Source organism: Haliotis asinina, chromosome 6 (assembly GCF_037392515.1).
Source record: "Haliotis asinina isolate JCU_RB_2024 chromosome 6, JCU_Hal_asi_v2, whole genome shotgun sequence".
NCBI classification, from domain to species: Eukaryota; Metazoa; Mollusca; class Gastropoda; order Lepetellida; family Haliotidae; genus Haliotis; species Haliotis asinina.
In genome coordinates this window covers 54,155,601-54,177,609 of record NC_090285.1, presented here as the reverse complement: position 1 = coordinate 54,177,609, position 22,009 = coordinate 54,155,601, and the positions used below count along the sequence as shown (strand labels likewise).

General features: G+C 38.5%; 1 protein-coding gene across 1 annotated transcript; it reads right to left on the bottom strand.

Annotated features, from left to right (window-relative positions):
• Window positions 1–4,106: 4,106 nt before the first annotated feature.
• LOC137287959 (NXPE family member 3-like) lies at window positions 4,107–12,535 on the bottom strand. Its single transcript, XM_067820324.1, has 5 exons — window positions 12,488–12,535; window positions 8,515–8,624; window positions 6,959–7,660; window positions 5,410–5,471; window positions 4,107–4,885 (listed from the first exon to the last, which is right to left on the bottom strand). The coding sequence occupies exons 1-5, from the start codon at window positions 12,533–12,535 to the stop codon at window positions 4,107–4,109; spliced, it is 1,701 nt and encodes a 566-aa protein (XP_067676425.1).
• Between the last annotated feature and the right edge of the window lie 9,474 nt (window positions 12,536–22,009).

Genomic DNA, 22,009 nt, shown 5'->3' with positions numbered 1-22,009 from the left:
TCACCGTTGACGGAATAATATACAGGAATCTGTATGATTTGACACTAGGTATAGTGACACGCTGTTGGAAAAACGTGTTCACAAATTCAGTATTGAGTCTGTGTCCACCATTGGCGTTAATGCGGGCACGACAACGACAACGCACAGAGGACAATAAGCGATTCACCACAGTATGGAGAATGTTACTTCATGTATGAACGAACGCTTGTCAAAATTTAGTGATAATCAGTGGCTGATTCCTGGCTTGTTTCAAGAGGAGTATCGCAATGTTTGGATGCCTTGCCATGTGTCACAATACATGCGACATGTGGACGGGCATATTGCCTTGCTGAAGCGTGAAGTAACATCCCTGTCCTTGAATGAACGGAAACACATGAGGTCCAGTGATCTTATCCCTGTATTGCAGACCTGTCAGTACACCCTTGCCCTGTCATTTGAACTGTCTAGAGGAAACCTAGACTCGCCAGCGAACACAAAACCATCCCGACCTTGTCTCCTGTACAGTAGCACTTGTCTGCACCAGACACAGACAAGACGGTTTACTCTCATTCTGCCTACAGACATAATAAAAGTGTAGGCAGAATGAGAAAAATCAGGCCACCCCTAATTTACGAGGGTTGGCTGAAAAGTTCTAAGCCTCACTGTGAAAAACAGTTACAAAGTCCATGTTTGTAATTTATTTTTCAACTTAGTCCCCTACCAAGTTCACACACTTGCCAGCGATGCTGCAAGGCCCGAATCCCGGTCAGGAAGAAATCTTCAGTTACCCTAAAAAAATCAGTCACAGCGGAAATGACGTCATCATTACTTGCAAAATGGCGACCGGCGAGTTCCTTTTTCATTTTGGGGAACAGGTGGAAGTCAGAAGGAGCCAAATCAGGTGAATAAGGAGGATGGTCAATGAGTTCAAAGCCACAATCGCGGATTGTTGACATGGCCACCACCGATTTATGAACAGGCGCATTGTCTTGGTGGAGGAGGACACCTTTAGCGATCATCCCTCGTCGTTTGGCTTTGATTGCTTCTCGCAACTGGTGCAGTAGATCAGCATAGTATCTGCCGTTGATAGTTTGACCTTTTTCAAGATAATCAATGAGCAGAATACCCCTGGAATCCCAAAAGACTGATGCCATCACCTTTCCAGCTGAAGGAACAGACTTGGCTTTCTTCGGAGCTGATGAATCAGGATGCTTCCACTGTTTTGACTGTAGTTTTGTTTCTGGTTGAAAGTGATGTATCCAGGTCTCATCCATGGTTACAAATCGTGCCACAAACTCATCGGGATCTGCTTCAAAACGACGCAAATTGTCAAGGGACGTCTGGAACCTGACACGTTTCTGTTCTGCTGTCAGGAGCTTTGGCACCCATCTTGCAGAAACTTTCGTCATTCCTAATTCGTTGGTGATAATATGCTCAACCCTCTCATGAGAGATGCCCACTACACTAGCAATATGTCGAGTAGTCAATCGTCGATCATCCATCAACATATCGAGCACTCGCGTGATGTTTTCTGGAGTGGTTGCTGTTGAAGGCCTTCCTGAGCGTTGGTCATCATCAAGGCTTTGTCTGCCACGCTTAAATTCTGCAGCCCACTTCTTTACTGTGGAAAATGAAGGAACATCATCCCCTAGAGTGGAGACTGTCAGCATGTATCTGTGTTGGGGACATCCCTTTCTTTTGCAAGTACTTGATGACTGCCCTGTATTCAGTTTTGTCCATTTCTGATGATTTCAGAGGGTAGGTGTACCAAAAGAGCTGTAGTTGAGGTAAAACTATTAGTACGTTTGTAGTTCTTGTGTCTATGATTCACTAAATGATTGTCCTCATTGGTGGCAAACAGCTGTCTCTACCTGGTGGGGAAAAACCACTCAGGCTTAGAACTTTTCAGCCAACCCTCGTAGAAATGGCATTGGCCATGTGAATAACATAACCTAATACTGATTGTATTCATATTTCATTTGTGGTAGATAGCATGAAATTTCATCCTGAGACATTTGTATAACAGATGTAACACGTTTTCTCATGTTTGCCTGTCACTGGGTTTCAACCCAGTCATCCTGAACCTGATCCAGAGGGAGCACTGGCAAGCAGGCAGCTCTTCGGACTGCAGTTTTGACATCGGGGTCGGGGTGCTGAAAACGCCTCACAAGAGAGGAGATCGTGTTTCGATAAACACCACAATGTCTGGCCACATCATTTGGGGCCATTCCAGTCCTCTGGCACGAGTGGGTCAGTTAATATTTAGACACAATTTAGACAGTCAAAAATGAAAATATTTTGAAGGGTGAAACCTGTCAATATTAGTACCATGGCATAATGTAGTTCAGGTGGAAATTACAGTGTTTCCACAATATTCAGAGGCTAGAGAGTAATCCAATGATCTTCAATTTTCAATATCAGATGTGTTAACTTCAGATGTCAAAAACGTAATAAATGAGTTCATTGTGCACAACACAACGTGCATGTCCCACATGCGATACTTGGCATCAAATTTTCATCGAAGTTTTTAGGTACATGTTTATCAAGGATTATTTTTATAACTCTTGTTTTATACAAGTCTATGTTACGCACAGTTGCATACTTTACATCAACACATGCCGATTTGATGTCCAGTATTGATTTTAGGGAGTGTAGGAAACACATCACGACACTATTGCCTGTCTGATACCGTTCTCCTTACACCTGAATTTGAAACATTTCATGCATTTTTGCTTTATTAGATACAATTTGAAACCTCATAAGATAAATCTGACCGACACTATTATACGTATCATGGTGTTGGATATCAGTCTCAATGTTTTATTTCAATACTGAAAGGCCTTAGGCCTAGAGTATAAAGATATGTCATATTACACATCATATAAAATCATATACATTGTAATGTAATGGTGTCATATCATACCATATATATCATACCGTACCATGCCATATCACGTCATATTAGATCATATCATATCAAATGGTACCATATAATGTCATGCCATATTCTATCCTTTATATTGTAACATACGAAATCATATCATATCATATCATATCATATCATATCATATCATATCATATCATATCATATATCATATCTCATATATCATACTACATATCATATCACGCCACATCATATATCAAATCACCTATTAAATACCTAATCGCATATCACATATCATGGAATATCAAATCATATACATGAATCACATTCAATTTAATATGGTATCATGACAAATTACTCCCTTCACAATATCACACATATATTTATATTATTTATTAAAGGTAACATGCACCCAAAACATCAAACATGATTAAAACACAGTTATCATGATATATAAAATGCATTGGTGATTGTGAAAAAACCCCAAATAAACAGAATTACAAGCGTATAATCGCAAATCAAAAGTGCAATATTTTGTACTTGGGTTTACCTCCCTCGAATCCAACCCAGTCAGTGCCGCTGGGTGTGCATTGGCCACTGGTTCGTTTGCCGATAGGTTTAGCCGGCTCTTTGTGTATGGCTTGTAAACCTGATAGGTGTTAATTTCAAATTGCAACTGGTCGTTTGATTTCGATTTCGAGGACTTTTTTCATCGCGTTTTGTTTCAACTTTATAGGTTGAATTGGCTTTTTTTTGATGATTTGTTTTGGTAAGTGCATACCGAAAGGTATCAGAATCCGCAAAGTTGTGTTTTACGTTGCATGTGACCTTTAATGGAAGGCAACAAAAGAAAGTATTTGATGACGGTTAGAAGTTAGATGATGATATAATGCATTGGCATTTAACATGTGTGGTTTTGGCTTTAAGGGTTCAGTGCACTTTAGGAAGATCTTATTTACAGGTATGTATTTTTGACTAGACTGCCTCACAGTCACTCAAACATATCTACACACGCATACACGCACACACGTACACACAAAAACAAAAGTTTGAATATATTTGGTACGGTACAGTTATAATTTCTCAATTCAGACGTGATATCTGTACCAAGGACTTATTCACCACGTGTGTCATGACCTTTTGGCTCTGATTTTTGCCTAACCATGAAGAAGAACAAAGGTCTTTCATTCCTGAGCTATCTCTCAGATCAAACTAAATGGTTTACCCTAAACTTATGTTGGTGCTACTTTCTGTGACACAGCAAAGACATCATATGATGAACCATTTTATCCACTGTATTCAGTGGTGGGTGAACATTGTCCAGTTCCAGTGCCATGGAGAAATCCCAGAAATCCAGATACACAATTCTATCTTGAAGTGAGGCGAATTCTTCATGCCAGATATCAGCATACAGAAGACCCCAGTAAGATAGCAAACCTCTTTCCGATCTGAAAAATGCATGTGGCCCACGTACTGCAAGTGTTACATTAGGCGCTCTCGCCAAAAGGTTCTTTGCAGAAGGAACAAGTCTTCGAACATGTTGCCTGAACACATCCGGGTGGACAAACGAGAAATGAATGTACAGATATAGCACAACGATGTCCTTGGTAGTGTTCGGGAGATGGTCAAGTATGATGTCCTCTGCTTGGTTGGTTGACCGTGAACAGCGGGAATGGCCATGGTAGAACGGAAATTCATGAGCGTGGAATGAAATAGAAAAGTTGTATCCTGAATCTGTGTCGATAACAGGCTCGTGTCCACGTGAGTGTGACTTGAACTTCAAGAAGGAGTGAAGGCTGGTTTTGAACTGGGTGCTTGTTGAATCCCCCGGAAGCCAGAGCGTCCTTCCCTTCAAGCATTGTCTGTAAGCATTTATGGTGCGAGGCAGTTTGTCAGTACACAGTAGTGAATGCCATTTTCCGTGGAGAAAGTAGCCATTCGGGGACTTCCGTTGCCACGTTAACTTGGGAGGGAGCTTGTTACACGCAACTTGACTAAAGGCCTCTGTAGACGTTTTGTCCTCTGAAAGTAGAAAGAAGGCCTCTTTGGATTCAGTGTTTTAACTCTGTTATAAATCACAAAGTGGTCACACTTGAGAAGCATAAGTATATTTTTTAAACGGAATGTTTCAGTTTTATATATTCTTTTCGGAAATTTCCATTTGTTTCCCGCTATTCCGAATCTTGTCTCGTAATTAAATTTTGTTTGACAATTCAACTATATTTTAAATGTCCCCATGTCCTTCAATTTTGCTTCCGTTTTATAACATCCTGTCGATCCTGGGATGATGCTGACAGACTGATAGATGTTATTCGTGAATCTGCCATTGTCATTTGTCATAGGTTTTCGCCAAAAGTGTAAACATAAAATAATTATGTGACCGAGGCTAACTGTGATACATTTAAACATGATTCTGAGCGCAGATTGCGGTTCGCCTTGACATAGTGTGAGCGTGCGTGCGTGCAAATTGGACAGACAGACAGCAAATTATGCTTCTGCCAGGAAACAGGGTTGGTATATAAGACATAAATGGATCCACTACTCACCACTTGCTATAAATACGTTCAAAGGACTCTGTAGAATATCTGGCTTGGGATCTTTAGAAGACCTGTGAAAGTAAAATGAGTGAGTGAGTGAGTTTAGTTTTACATTCAGCAATATTCCTACTGTATGGCGGCGGTCTGTAAATAATCGAGTCTGGACCAGACAATCCAGTGATCAGCATCATGAGCATCGAACCAATGACATGTGTCAACCAAGTCAGCGAGCCTGACCACCCGATCCCGTTAGTCGCCTCGATAAGCAGAGTCGCCTTTTATGGCAAGCATGGGTTGCTGAAGACCTAACGTGTAGTTACATACCTAAATCTGTTCTGTTTTTGTTTCCACGTATCAAACAGTAATCCCCGAAACTGAGCTGTCGCAAAATCGTCGTCTCATAGCCTGTCGTGCATCATCCAAGGTATACGTTCCGATAAATCTCCAATACCCTGGACGCAAGAATGGTTCGGTCCGATAATTTTATCACTGGCTTTTTATCCAGTCAGGTGTCTCCGCTGGCAAGTTCAGCGTACCAATCACAACTCACTTTCGCTTTTTAAATTATGTAACCGATTAAACTTGGCAAGACAAATCCTGCAGAGGGACTCTAAAAGAGGTAGGAGAAGTTCTTGCATATATTTTAATTAAAAGTTTCAGACCTGACAATTTGTATGATTTCCCCCAAATGAGAGTCACACTGCGAACCAACCTTCACAGCTGCGACCGCTATCTTTGTTGATAGTGGCATGCTCAGTTGTAAGGACGGCTGAGCTGATTGGCTACTGTGCGACTGCGGAGCCAGCAAAGGCAGGTAATACAATTATCGGGCCGAGCTGTAGATGCATTAAGGGTATAGTGGAGACTTATCCTGGAGATATCGGAGATGTTCGTGCAGACACTGGAACATACTTTATAAGCTTCCTCTAAACATTTTCTTACACTGACTCAAAACGAAACAGGTTTCGATTTTCTAAGCCGACTCTCGATCCCTCTTAATTTGACAGGAAGTATTTGGAACTAATATTATATCAAAATTATACATTTTCAGAGACTAATCCTTCGTCTCCAGCCCTGTCCGTTCAAAGGCTTGTTACTTGATCTAAAAAAACTGGGCCCATATTTTCGAAGCTCTCTTAGCGCTAAGATACTCGTAAAGTAATGCTAATATATGACAATTACGACTATCTTAGAGAGCTTCGATAATCTAGCCCCCTGGGCCCGATCCACACATCGTTCGTAGTGCTACGACATTCCTAAGCCTATGAGTTTCGACAGGTTGTAAAATTACGAACGATTTGTGGGTGTGTGACTCCATCACAGAGACATACAACACCTGTCTGTGACACAGTTCTGACCATCTGGGAGGTGTTCAGCAGTTCCGTAAATCTCTACTTTCATGAGGGGCAGTGGGTTCGATTCTCCATGGGTTTTACGTGTGAAACCCATTTCGTAAGTTCCCAAGCCTCGATATTGTTGGACAATTGCTACACCTGAACTCACTCGATCGCTTTCTAAATTCTAATAGAATATTTATGTGGGAGTACGGTGTACATACCAGCGTGCGACAGTGTCTTCACTGGTGTTCAGCTTGTATGCGATCGCAACTCCAGAGAAGGAAATGGTCCACATGCTACATGTCAGTTGCTTGTTCTTAGGTTTCAAACAATACCAGGGGAACCCATTGTTCTCCATGGTAAAATTGCACCAATTTCCTGATTTTTCGTCAGCTGGCACTCTTATTGAACATCCGTTTGTTTCTTCTAGCTTATCCTTTCTGAATACAAAATATGTGATCCACAGACTGGCATATTTTTCGAAAATCTTATAACGGTAAAGAATCTCTTCTCGCCTTGTAGCAATAAACGCTCTTATGGTGCCTTGGCCCACCCAAACAGCTTTGACGACAGCAGTGTAACTTCCGTTGTTGTGATCGAAAACCTGACCGGAAACGGAATTTGAATTCTTGGAGTCTTCCATCCACACTCTCAAAAAATCACCTCCAGTCTTCTTCCTTTTGCCTTGAGAATCATACAGATCTATTTGGATTTGGATGAGGTCACCCACACGATAAGAAGACTTTCGTTTTACATACATAGATGATCTACTTGCATCAGTAGTTTCTGAAACGTTGAACTTTGATCCTTTTCGCAAGATCTCTTCAATCAAATATAGACGTCCAGTTGTTGTTGCATCATTGTTTGTAACGTCTGGCCATCGATGTAAAACTCTGAATAAACGAAAGTGGGTAATTTTTAAGCTGAAATTTAATATGAAATTAAATCTAAATGCATTCGATATAAGTAAACAATTACATTGAAATTCTTTCTGTAATATGAAATATTCGCTGAAGGAGTCAATTGCACGAATCACATTATATCACGATTCCCTACCAACTAGCGATTTTACTGGATGTTCGCCAGCTGTGTTTAGTCATCAACGTAAAATCTAAACATACTAGACTGGCTAAACCTCGAGCGGAAACTCAGTTTAAATCAAGTTACATTATACATTTATTTAGTGAAAAAAAAAACCAGAGTGAGCCTCTATATGTAACACTAAGAAATTTCTGCTTCAGGGGGCCATTGCACGGTTCAGATAATATCGTGCTTCCATATCGAACAGTGATTAGGTGTTCGCTAAAGTTTGTGCGTATCCTGCTCCATCGATGACAACATCACAAAAACGTCAATATAGAAATACTCCGACCAATTATATGACACACGTCATAATAGGCACTGTGTTAATTATCATTAACATTTTAATCCTTATTGACTTATCAATATTTTAGGCGTACCGGTCACTGGCTACATTTCCAGTTCTAGTCTTTCTAAAACACACTTGGATGGATGAGTTCACTGACTATATTTAACTTTCAAAACAGGATAGGTAAAAATTTGAACAAGAGAACTTAAATCAAGATCTGTACAACATATCAACTAGACAGTCAACGTCACTTAAGATGAATTTGAATACATTAATAAATAATCTATAAACTGATTTGGTTTGGTTGTTAGTTAACGCTGCAGTAAGCAGTATTCTAGACATATGGCGGCGCTCTGTAAATAATCGAGCTTGGCCGAGAGAATCCAGTGATGAACATCATATACTTACAATGACTGCTTGAACGACCCCCTGTTCACATAGACCACACACAGTCCACACCAAATTGTCACCCCGATGAACACGTAGATGATGCCTATGCGAATCTTCATGATGAGTTCCTGAATACATGGAAAACTGATAAAGGATTTCAAATAAAACAGTTTTCATCCTGACAGTATGTGATACAGTGATGTTTATGTCAAATATATTCAAGACATTCCTTCAGGACCCACGTCTGCGACATTAAAGGCCCACCTGGTTAAGAAAACGCCTAGTCAAAGAGCAAAGCTGGAGGTTTTCTTAATTTCACAAGACTTAATTAATGTTTCACTAGACTCTAATGTCATACCTAGCTATTAAACAGATCATTCAGCTATTAGCATACTTTCTTAAACATTACTGACCAAGAAAGAGGAAGTGGTCGTTTGAAATGTAATACTTTCTTACTTTTACTTTCTGAATGTACTGATTTAGTAAGATCAGTCTCGAGGGATACAATTCAAGAATACTCAGAAACTGATTCAAATGGTGAAAAGGTTGATGACGGTGTTATTAAACTGAAAAGTTAGCGGAAACAAATTTCTTTTTCATCTTTTCTTGAAATGTAAACGATATAAGACCAGTGAATTGGAAATTAAAATCAAAGATTGTGAAGATACTATTAGAAAAGATTTTCAAAATATTAAGCCATAAAATATCATTAAAAACCTAAAACACAACACTGGAACTGCAACAAACTAAAGAAGAACATAGAGGAATTCAGAGACATAATCTTATGGTATGAAGGGGAAAAAAGCAACCAAATAGTTCTGCCATTTACAAAATAGAAATTATGTCGACAAATCAATAAATAGTATTTTTACAGTGTTACGAGTGTGTATTTGCTGTATATTTTGTTATTAATTCAGTAATAATTATTATTGGGTAACAACATTTCAAGTTTTGAATATTAATTATGATGGGTCACATTTCGTTTTGATAGATGGTCAACACTTTTAGGATTCTGGTTTTCCGGAATTTATCTGCTCCTAGTTTTCTATGTGTCTACTTCCGGGAGACTTATTCGAGAGCATTCTACAGTGTTGCCGATGTTCGTCTGTGCCCCAACTCTCGGGAAATGGCTAAATATATTTTAAAAGGCTGGTTGCCGTGTTGAGGGCGACACACATTCATATTTGCTGGAGTTACATCACTGCCATGCTTGATCATCAAATCCCGTCAACTCCTGAATCTACATTATCGATCGCTGTGTTTACATTCTTCCATAGCTGTTCTCTCTCACACCAAGACTTTGGCGGGTTTGCTGCTATATATATCTTGTGACCCACTGACTTAGATTTTGTCTCTCTTGAACTGTATTTGTAATCAGCATTGTGAAATTGACTTGTGACTTTGTATACCTTGCTTTTGTTGCGTAATAACATAATTTGAACGTTTATGACTTGTCTTTGTTCTGTTTAGCTGGTTCACAAGGGGATTTCTTACGTCGTTTGTCACGGTAAATTCTTAACCATAACAACAGATATATATGAGGAAATCACTAACAGTGAGTCGATATTAAATGAACTTAAAGGATTTTATATAGAAGATATTTTTCAGACAAGAATTACGAAAATAATGATCATTTATAAGATGTGATAACTGCTATCTTGAGTGACCTTCTGAGAGCCAAATTGGGACACCAACTATCACTGTAAAAACCATAAAGAATAACATAAGCCCTGGAACTGATTGAATTCCCATAGATTCCTTCAAGTACTTTTGAAAAAACTTAAGAATTTTTCGCTTTAGATTTATCAAAAATGTTTCTGGAAGAAATACACAGCGTGTTTTACCATTAAGAGAGGGTTTTCACTTGTCAATAAAGTGATACACATAGGGCCTTTGTTGAATGCCTTTTCACTGCTTGTATCTCAATGCACAATACAAGGTTATGTTATGATCTTACGTTTGAAATCCAGAAAAGTGTTATCTAATTCCTTGCAGTTGATTTTGAAAAAGTCTATGATACAGTTTCTGAAAATTCTATCAACTCTGTCCTGATAAAATGAGGTTTCGAGCCACATTTATGGATTAATCTGTCAGTTTATAATACAACTTCACGTTATCCTTTACCACCATTTATTTATTTTTCGCAGCTGAAATCCGTGGATATTTGGTAAGACAAAATAATGTTATTGCATCTGTATTGCAACTGATGATTGAGAATAAGTATTAGGACAATATGCTGACGACTCAGTTTGTATGCTGCAGTTGATACCATGATACCTTTTACAAAGTGTCAGTCTCAAACAAATGTGAATAATCCATGCAGTTTTCCATTAAATGATATATTAAAATATGGAGCAAATTTTCAGAATATTGTTGAAATTGATAATACATTTTGAAAAGGTGTTTATAGTCATTATATTGTATTAACATTCAGTAGGTTCAGACAATATAAATGGAATTTTATCACAACGCTAATGGTTGAATAATAATTTCAAAAATCCATATCATTTTATTAGGCATTGAGTCAGTTGCGAAAAAGAAAGAGTTCCCGTTTTAACAACTCCCCGATCTCTGCATGTACAGTAGAAACACCTAGTATTTTGGAATTGCCAGGACCTCGGCTGCCAGACACATGCACTCAATGCTTTTTAAAAAACTTCTTTTCAGTTTTCATCCGTTAAATCTGGCCTGGAAGTTGCACTCCATATGGCGGCCATCGAAGGTACCCCCAAGCACTTTCTGTGCACAGTTTCCACAATGGTTACTGGTCATTTTGGACATTTTGGAAAGTTTAGTAGTTGTGGAGCTGATCGTTCGAGTTCAGCATATTTGGGGAGCAAACTACCCAGAAAACTGTTTAGAAACGTGGCTAAATTCTTAAAAGCTCCCTAGATTTTAACGACCTGTTGGGAAGTTTGCATGAAGCAATTCGGAAGTTTTGGAACCATTAGTTCTGGGGATGTTTGCTGTCAAACTTGAACTTTTAGAATTACATGTAATTCTAAAGTATGTGCCTTTTGCTGTTTTTTTAGCAATCTATTTCAGCACTGTGAGCACATTGATGATTTTTTGGAAGCGATGCTGAACACCGGTTTAGGAAGTATGTTTGGTACCAAAAACCGGCGTAATAATAAACGAAGAAAAAATGATGCGCGTATCTATTTATCGCATGATCCACTGGTGACGCATGTCAACACTCTTGATGAAAGCAAGGGATTTCACAACTATTTTAAGCGTGCCTTGGTTGTTGGATTCTGAACTTTAAGGTTAAATGTTTTGATGGTGATGGACTGGTGGACGGTACAGCAATCGGAGTAAACCAGGTGAAGTCAGTCACTAGGTCTGCCCAGAGGCGGTTATTTGTGGAGAAGCTTTCCAATGAACCCTCGAGGAACAACATAATAATATAACCGGTAAAGTCGGCTGGTCTAAAATGTGAAACTGGGGAGTTCCTTTTTGCTGTTCAGGACCTGTCACTCCCCATTCACAATCGCCTAAATATGATTCTTAAAATATTAACAAGAAATGTCGACTGTCTAATGAATTTACAGAAACTGCCCAGCACCTTGTCCGTTGATGTCCGTCTTTGGCACAAACAGCACATCTTAAAAGACATGATAGCATGGCTGGTTGCGTTTACTACCGTCTCTGCCATGTCCGTTGCTTTGACCCTTGGGTCCATTCATGGTACGACCCTTCACACATCCATTGATGTTTTCAAACTTCTGTGGAAAAGACTTATATACAGCCCAAGAAAAATTCAAGCCAACAAACCTGATCTTGTCCTTTTTGATAAAGCTAATGAATTAACTTATATCATTGAATTTCCTTTGACACAAACGTGATTGGCAAGATTCAGGAAAAGCATGATGTCCTTTGAAATGTCTCGCTTGCATGCCCAAAACACTTGGCTCCCAATTGTTCTTGGTGCCCTTTGTTTTGTTCCTCCTGAACTTATGGCGCAGATCAAGAGACTCCTCGGGTTCCCCACCGGCAGCACGGACCTTCTCACACTCTGGATAATGCAGAAGGCTGCCATGTTGGGGCGTCTACATATTCTCCTGAAAAGCAGGGCTACGCCCCCCTTGCCGTGACTGCAGGGGCCAGGGCATGGGATGATGAGAATTACCAGCCTGACTCCCACTCTTGACAGATTTCTATTCGAGGAATGTTGTACTAGATAGTGAAGAAATGAGAAGAGGAATAACTGTACAATCTGTCCTTGGTAACCTTTTTTAACGAAAAGGACCGATATTCGAATGTCCAAGGTAAACCAAATTCACGTGGTCAACAACTCACCGAACTATAGAGAAATCTGAAAATGCTTGTCGGCAATGGTCAAATAATTAAAGATAAATACATTGGCACAGCTACATGTAAATCTCAATGACTATACAATCAGTTCACCTTCACGTCTTAGTTTGTTTTCAGATCTTGAAATACGTGACTTTTCGTCATACAAATACATGTGTCATTTGTACAAAAGAGTCCTCGAAATTCGAAAGAAAATTTACAGTTAAACACAGGACACAATATTACAACTGCAAAGGATTCACACCCCACACCCCCCCCACCCACCCGAAATATGAATCGGAAGCTAATAATTTCCATAGCAACGTAAATGAGGTAGTAGAACTGAATATGAAAGTCCATGAGTGTGTGGAGGTGACGTTCAGCCACGTGGGAATGGTCTATTAGTCTGTGAGGCCGCTCGAAAAAAATGCAGTGGAGAGGAAATCAATCAAACGAATGGTTAGGATGAAACATAAACGCCGGTTTTATCATGAATGTCGATAGTGAGAAGGCAATACCAATTGGCCAAATAAAAATATGGGAATCACAAACACAATGAAACTATACTTTACTACCATCAACAAGCCAAATCATAAAAAAATGCATGAATAAATACATCAGACTATTTAAAAATGTGGCCGGTGAAATGTTTAGGCACAACCAAAAACACTCGCGTAAAGTTCAATAGTGTAAAGTTTTGCATCGATGGAAAATGCATCAGATTTCACAAATGCCCCATCTGTCGAAGACATTTTTTTCAATTCTCTAAGGCTATGAACGAAAATACCGATAATGAAAATGATAGACGTGCACAATAAATATGGCAAAATAGCATTAGATGAAATGCGGAAAGCTATCAAAAAGTGAAACGAAATACGTCGTCAGGTAATGATCTTATTGTGAATTAATAATGTTGTGGGCCAGCTGAATGCTTCTTTCTTTAAGATAGTGTTGTCTGCAGCCGCTGTCTCAGATACATACCTAACCGGCATTATGCGTCCATGATATAAGATCGAAGGTGACCCGTTAGACTCAAACAATTACACGCCTATAACTATACTTACCTATTTGGGTAAACTTTTTACTTGTGTTCTCTGTATCCTTATTGAAATAAATCAAATACAGACTGGTTTTAGAGCAAATTCTGCAACTACAGATAATGCATTTGTATTGACATGTCCAAATTTCTACATATGCTAAACGAAAGATTTTCTGTGCCTTCATAGAATTTTTCGAAAACGTTCGATAACGGCTGGATATTGTATAGGGGGAAATTTCTATGTGTTAGTAAAAACACGTACAACGTCAAATCACTTGTGGCTACACATGATACAATCTCGGATTACTTTATGTGTAATCCAGGGGTTAGACAAGGACAGAAACTATCCCCTCTCCTATTTTCTATTTGTATCACTGTCTTTCCTCTCTGCACGTGGATGTGAAGGTGTCAGTTTGACCTATGAGTACGATGAGTGTATGATACCGTTTCTTCATTTTATAATCTTACTTTATGCTGACGATACACTTATTTTAGCCAGTAGTCAACAGAACCTCTAAAATTCACTTAATCAATTCCATGAATACAATACTACATGGACACTTTGGGTGAATCCAGGAAAAAGCAAAGGTCCTTAATATGGGCGGTGGGGTAAGCAGACGGAGTAAGTATTGTGTGACAGGGCTCAGTGGTAATGATATACACACGTAAATAAAACACCACTTTTTAAACCTTACTTACATTTAATGCGTATTTGCATTTCTTAAGCAACAATGATGTTCTGCTTGTATCCTCGACCACTGAGTTTCTTAAATATTAATTTGCATGCAATACAGGAAGTAACACTCCCTTGCTGTAACCCGTGTCTGTTGGTTTAAGCCTATAGCTGTTTATTTGTCATCCGTCACTTGATGTTCAGTTGAAAATACTCAACATTATGAATAAAGGTTTGTTGTATTACATGCTATATAATATGGCGCAAGGAAAAGCTGAAAGGGAAATTATATAAAAAAAACCAAACCATCAATGAAAGGATTGTCTAACTAAATGCCTTTTTAAAGAATGGTGGGCATCGTGCACATAGCTGTCAGGTGTGTTATCCTGGGTAACCAGTGAAGCTACACACGACGGTAAAAAATCCTTGAAAGAGTCACGCCATGAGTTGAAATACTAGTTATTACGTATTACATTTTTGCATAAATGCATAAAAAAATGTATTAAGTCACATGGCATAGAACACGTTTCTTTGTCAGCTGCAGAAGAATGGCACATGGTTCCTTTATGTGGATATTGATGGATACATTCCCCGATTAAAGTAATAGGCAGATATTATTGCTATTACTTTTGGCGGTGTTAATTTTTAAAATTGTATTTTGGTTTTATTAATGTGTTGCAGCATTCACCAGAATCATTCCGCTTCAGTTTACATCGCCGTGAAGTTCTTCGATGAGACAGCTAACATAAACAAGGACGTACTTAAGGCGTGTGTGTGAAATGAATGAAGCTGGCAGTTTATAACACATCTAGATATTACGGTAACATTATAAATTAATTAACACGGTACTTTTGACAAAGTTCCAAAGTGCATGCAAACACGACAAATTCATTAAGATTACATGACAAAAATATAAAGACCAATATTAACTTTGGACCTTTTTCAGTCCAAGCATTTTATATCACTGGCCAATGAAGTTAAATATTTTCATTCATTTGTTGTCATGATAATGAAAATGGAAATATGATTGAGGTAAAACGATTTAATCATTGTTGACCAAATACATATTATGCTTATACTACAAATTGCGCGTGATGCAGCAGAGATCACAAGAATTCTAGGATATCATCCTGGTAGTCGAGGGGGAAAACAAAACGAACAGCCAGTGCGGGGAATTGCTCTGGATCAATAACTGTTTAAGGTTGCAGTGCGAATGTACCTCGGACACAGAGGAAGACGCATTTTGAAGCCCTTATCTCGAACTCACATTAGTATTCGTATTTTGGAATATATATTCACTCCTGTCAGGTAAATGCTATCATTTACAGGCAAAACTACGGCTCAGATTACAGACATGCCTAAGGGAAATAGTGAATCGTTCTCACCATATCAATCTATTACTTTTCCATGTTCCTTCTGTGTCTTAATTAGTTACAGCGCTGAATACTGGCCAGTGGCCCCTTTGCGGGAAACATAGGTTTGAGCAGGCACAAGCTTTCCTTCAATGAACAGTTGGTGACATATAATCTGTGTTGGAACAATGCAGTTGATGACAGCCTGATTGAAAAGGTTCATCTGGCTGAGGCCTGTCAATATGTACACAGGAATATACAGCTACATAACTCTGTATCTGATGCATTTTCAAGTGAAAGTAGTCTTCCCAGACAGTATTTGACACCATGTGGCACGAGGGCCTGCTCTGGAACGTGCACAAGCTTGGAATAAGCCAAAGTTTGTGGAAGATATTCTACAGTATAAACACCCGCATGAAATGTTGTGACTCAGCTAACAACGCCATGTCAGACTGGTTCCATCTGGAACGAGGCGTGATAAGAGACAGTATCCTCTCAGCAAAGTTGTATCTGGTCTATATAAACGATAGTCTCGACAAACTGTCATGCTCTAAGAAAGGTCCAATCATGATGGATCTACAGGTGGCAGCCCAAACACAAGCAGATAACTCTTCCCAGCCTGGTCACCCAGCCCAAACACATGCAAGAAATGTGTGAATGTGTGAAAGGTTCTCTGCTCAGTGGTATATGTGTTTTCACCAGTAAAAGGTAACGTCATTGTATTTTTCAAAAATGGGAGAATCAAAATGCGGAACTATGCTACATGGAAAAGAGATCAATGCTCGAGCTACAGAACGACGACAGAAGCCTGAACCCATTGACAAGCGCTAAGGTGTTAAGAACAATGTGCTTGCCAAATGTATTGTTCGGGTGTGAATTATGGTCTAACTTGAGGAGAAGTGAAATCTTCATCCTAGAGAGGGCTGAAAGATTGTGCGTAAAATTAGTGCAGGGTTAACCTAATTGAGAAAGGTCCGTTCAGACATCTGCAGGAGGGTAGTTGGTTTCGACTCTGTAAAGTCGTACATGGGTACCAAAATACTTTCGTTCCTTGGGCTTCTCGTGAACAATCCCATTCACTGTTTGAGTAATAAGCTGCTGATGGCAAATTCGTTTCTACTGAAACACGATTGTGTGAAGACGCCATGTGGATTTGTACCCGATATAAAGGAGATTCTGAAGAAGTGCAAGATAGGAGAATGCATGCAATCCTTCTTGGACTCGGGGACATTTTGCAAAGCCGGGGAATGGAAAGGGCGCGTGAAAAAAAAACAACAACATGTATTAGAACACCGGAGAACGACATGGCATCAACGGGCCCAGACCTAAGAGGTTTAGTTTGTACAACTTTGATCCACAGGTGGAATGGAAGATAGCACAATCACACCCTGAACTGAAAAATAACATACGAATTCATTGTGTCCCTAAGTGCAGAGTGGCGTGGTGGACAATTTAGGGAACTGCAAACCGTGTGAGAGGGACTCTGAGTACCTACTGGAACACGTAGTCTGCCAGTGTTCATATACTGAACAGCAAAGAGAGAATTGTGGTGCAGCGTACTTATCCACTGAACAAACAGACCCGAATTTGAATCTTCGCACCATAGATGATGCGGATCTTGCTTGCTGATTCTTATGCTGGAGACCTCAGTACCTCTAAACAGAGGTGACGATGTCATTTGTGCTTCGATGGTGATCAATGGACTGTTGAGACTGTACTTGATGATTCAGTAAACCACTGGATTGTAAACACAATCTAGCAGACTTAGAAGTTTGAATGTTTGGGCACTTCGCCTTTTCGCATTCTTGAAATTGTATATACTCTCGAATTCTTGCATTGTCAAAATTATTTCTCGCATTTTTTAAATTGTATACACTCTAGCATTCTTGAAATTATACATTCTGTCGCATTCTCGTATTTTGAAACTGTGTATTCTCTCACATTCTCATGATTTCTCCACAGGAAGAATAAAGAACATTATGATCATGCTATGATTTAAAGACAAAACTACGGGTCAAATTACAGAAACTTCCAAGAGAAAAACGTGAATATTTCTCACCATATCAATCTGTTATTTGTCCGTGTTGCTCCCGTGTCTTAATTAGTTACAGCGCTGAATATTGGCCAGTGACTCCTTTGCTTGAAACATAGATTTAAGCAGGCACAACTTTCTTTCATTAATCAGAGGCTGTGCTAATCACAGCTGGTGCCATGTAATCTGTGTTGGAATGATGCAGTTGACGACAGCAGGCTTGGTAGGGTTCATTTCACCCCGGCCTGTCAATATGTAAATACGGATATAAGGCTATAATATAGTATAATCCTGTACCTAATGCATCTTACACGTCCACCAATGTCTATGCGAACTTTTGTACGTGCATTGAACAGATGATAAAAGCTGCATGTAAATTGGCACTACCTTCTGTCGTGCTATTATACAGAGACCAGTTTGCGACATACATTGTGTTGTATTTAATACCATTGGGATTACCTACAATTCACATCATGAGACAGACTATATTCATTACCATTCTCACGGGTTTCCAAATATGTTCGACCTATAAAAATGTGGGTTAGAATTGCTCTTCAGCAAACCAGATGCATAAGAGGGAACTTACATGTTCTCATTTATTACTTGTTACATGCATACGTTCGTATCCCACTTTCAAAGATCGATGCTTATAGTGTCATAACTGTGTTATGTGTGATTCCTTGGCGTATATCCTTAGATATGGCTAAAGTTGAGGCCTCCATATTTTAAGAGTGAGTGAGTTTATTTTTACGCCGCTTTCAGCAATATGCCAGCAATATCACGGCGTGGGACACCAGAAATGGCTTTGAGACTGTACCCATGTGGCACATTGTTATAAACGTTAGAACAGGTGGAGAATGTTTATGTAACTATGATCTCGGAATATCTCGGAGTTTTCCATAAACGTAGGTCTCAAAACGAGGCTACTAGAAACGTTTCGCGTTCTAGTAGGACTTGCTATTATATCAATCACATCGTACGTTACAAAAAATACATTTAATAAATACAAAAAACACACATCAGGTGTAATCAGGGAGCCAGATGAATTGTGAATCATTATACGACCTCTTCAAACAGGGACACTCTGTGACGTCTTAATAACGACAAGCTGCCTAAACCTCGACATAAAAAAATAGAAATACGATTTTTTTCTAACTTTGAAATATAAACTGATTTGTAAATACCATTTTCTTATGAAACAATGAACTGGAATTCAGTGTAACCATAGTTGTTTGTTGTGTTTCTTATCAGTTTCACACGAGAAAATTCAGATCGGATGAAAAGTAGGTGATTGTCTGAACTGATTAATGAGACTCATGTTTTGGTTTTTACTGTGTCACTATAAAGAACAATAGATACGAACTGATACGGTGGAAATGTTGCTTACTTGTGATGACGCGACTGACAAATCATTCTTTGAAGAAGAAAGAAAGGCATCTGAAATAACAGAATGGAACTTTAAAGAGCTTTCTAATATATTATTATTAGTATTTTGTAAATATTTTGTATCGGTGCTAATATGTGAAGCGTGGAGCTTTTACTGTGGAACAGACATTTTGTAACGTCTTGAAGTTTCTAAATACAAAGTCCCATGTTTGGTTTCCTTGCAATGTGTTTTCATAATTTTGGTAAGTCTACCATTAAATGCATTTTTTTTAATTAAAGTGGACCTTTGTCCTTGCGAAACATCTTTCAGATGAACATATACATATGATATATATAATAGTACTGTCCACTTTAAATTATGATCTGAGCAGTCCAGAATTACTGTAATGCATTTTCATGAATACAGGAAAATAAGATCTCAAATGGTACAGCTGAATAAAAAAAAACATAATATGGGAAAAAATTGCCTTTAATTTGTAAAGTTTAACTCATATTTTCTCATCAAATGCTCTTTCTATTTTGACCCTTGGTTTTACCAACATATTTTTGCGATGAGCATACATGTAATAATATTGTCCACAAATGTAAATCATGATCTGAGCATTTCAAAACTACCGCTTTGATGAAAACCGGTCGATCCAATCCAGAGTTGTTGAATTAAACCATCCAGTTACCGGTTAAAATATTGACATGAATGGAATGATATGCTGGTAGCTTACGACAACCGGCTTTAAAGCATAGCTAAATCATTCCTGATTGTGAAAGTCACATCCCATTCTGTCTCAAGAACTGCACAACATTTTGGGAGACTGGCTTCTGGACCATTATGTTTGATGTCATCAACAGATTTTAGAGAAGCGTCGTTTCAAGGTTTGTTTGCGGAGGATACTGGACAATACACTGGATACTGGAGGACACTGGACAATGCACTGGATACTGGAGGATAGTGGACAATACACTGTATATTGGACGATATTGGACAATACACTGGATACTGGATGATACTGGACAATACACTGTATACTGGACGATATTGGACAATACACTGTATACTGGACGATACTGGACAATACACGAAAACGCCACTGAAGAGAGGTCCTATTTGTCGTTGTTGAAATGTCCTAAACTGACCACTGTATGTCCACTGTCCAGTGTGTTCCAGCGCGCTCTGACTTCTCCTGTTTTTGTTAAGTACAGAAAGTGGGGTATATTTTCACTTCGCCAGAAGTGATTTTAATCAATGCCAAGACTTTCAAAGTTATTTTAGCTATCGTGCAGATTTTACCATTTAGAAACATTCTTATACAATGTGAGTATGTATGCATGTCTCTTTATGGAGTGTTTCCCTTTCATGGTTTACATTTTAAATGTGTGCTTTACAACCCTTTCATAAATTCAATTTTAACAAGACAATATATGTATACTAAATTATCTTATGTACTTTTAATGCACTTTGTGAAACAATATATTGTTATAATATCGTCTCTCATAACCCATTTGGGGGGGGGGGGGGGGGGGGCTCGCTGTACATTTGAATAAATTCTATGTTTGTATTTTCGTGAGGCGTGAATGAAAAAATATCTGTCGGTATAAAAACAAATTGGGAATCGGTAACAAAACTGGAAACCATGCTCCCTGGTAAGATCATCGTCGCATCGTTTTGCAGCTTGTAGACAGTACATAGATCATGTATCATTTCTTAATCAGTACCATTGTCCAGTATACGTAATGCAAACACTAATAATTAAAACTATATCAACGTTGATAAAGTCAGAACATAATAGAATCTTATTATAGGTCGGTATAGGTCGGTATACTCGGCATATGATGTACAAATGACAAAAAGGATAATATAATGACGGAATAGCGGTTAGCCGAAAGATCGTACAATTTGCATGCTACATTTACAGAATTTACAGATTTTTTATAACAGATATCTTTTCACATATTAAGCGTGATTTTAATCTTAGCATGCTTGTTTTTATAACGGAAGCTGGTATATACATTTTCACATATATAGATATATTTAAAGATAAATATAAGGAAACCCACATCATTCATAAAACATAATTTACATTTTCTTTCGTCTGTTGGTATGCTGTTCCATCTCCCTTATTTCAACTGGTACATGGAAGCATGAAGTACGAAAATGGAGTAAGGGGATAGTTTAGACGCTAGATCATTTTCGAAATTCAAACTGAGATTTCGAAAGGGTCTCTGTTTGATCTTTTATTGGATTTTCCACCTCTGAGGCTCCAGATTTGACTAGCATTTGCGTTTACATTTGAATGAGCTGTATTTTTTATCCAGGGAGATGAAATAGGAGACTGTGAATGCGAAACATTACTTAAACCAATGTTACTAAGAATATAATGCATGAAATCCAGCTACATCTATGTGTACCTTCATTATGAAGATTATTTACTGTAGAATAAACGATTTATGATAACATAGATGAAGTGCTGGTAACTAGATTTATGATAACATAGATGAAGTGCTGGTAACTAGATTTATGATAACATAGATGAAGTGCTGGTAACTAGATTTATGATAACATAGATGAAGTGCTGGTAACTAGATTTATGATAACATAGATGAAGTGCTGGTAACTAGATTTATGATAACATAGATGAACTGCTCGTAACTAATTTAGACCAAAATGTTAACACAGGAGTTTTAACATCAACAGAAACTATAAAGCATATGCAACGGGGTATTTGTCTTTACAAGTAACAAGT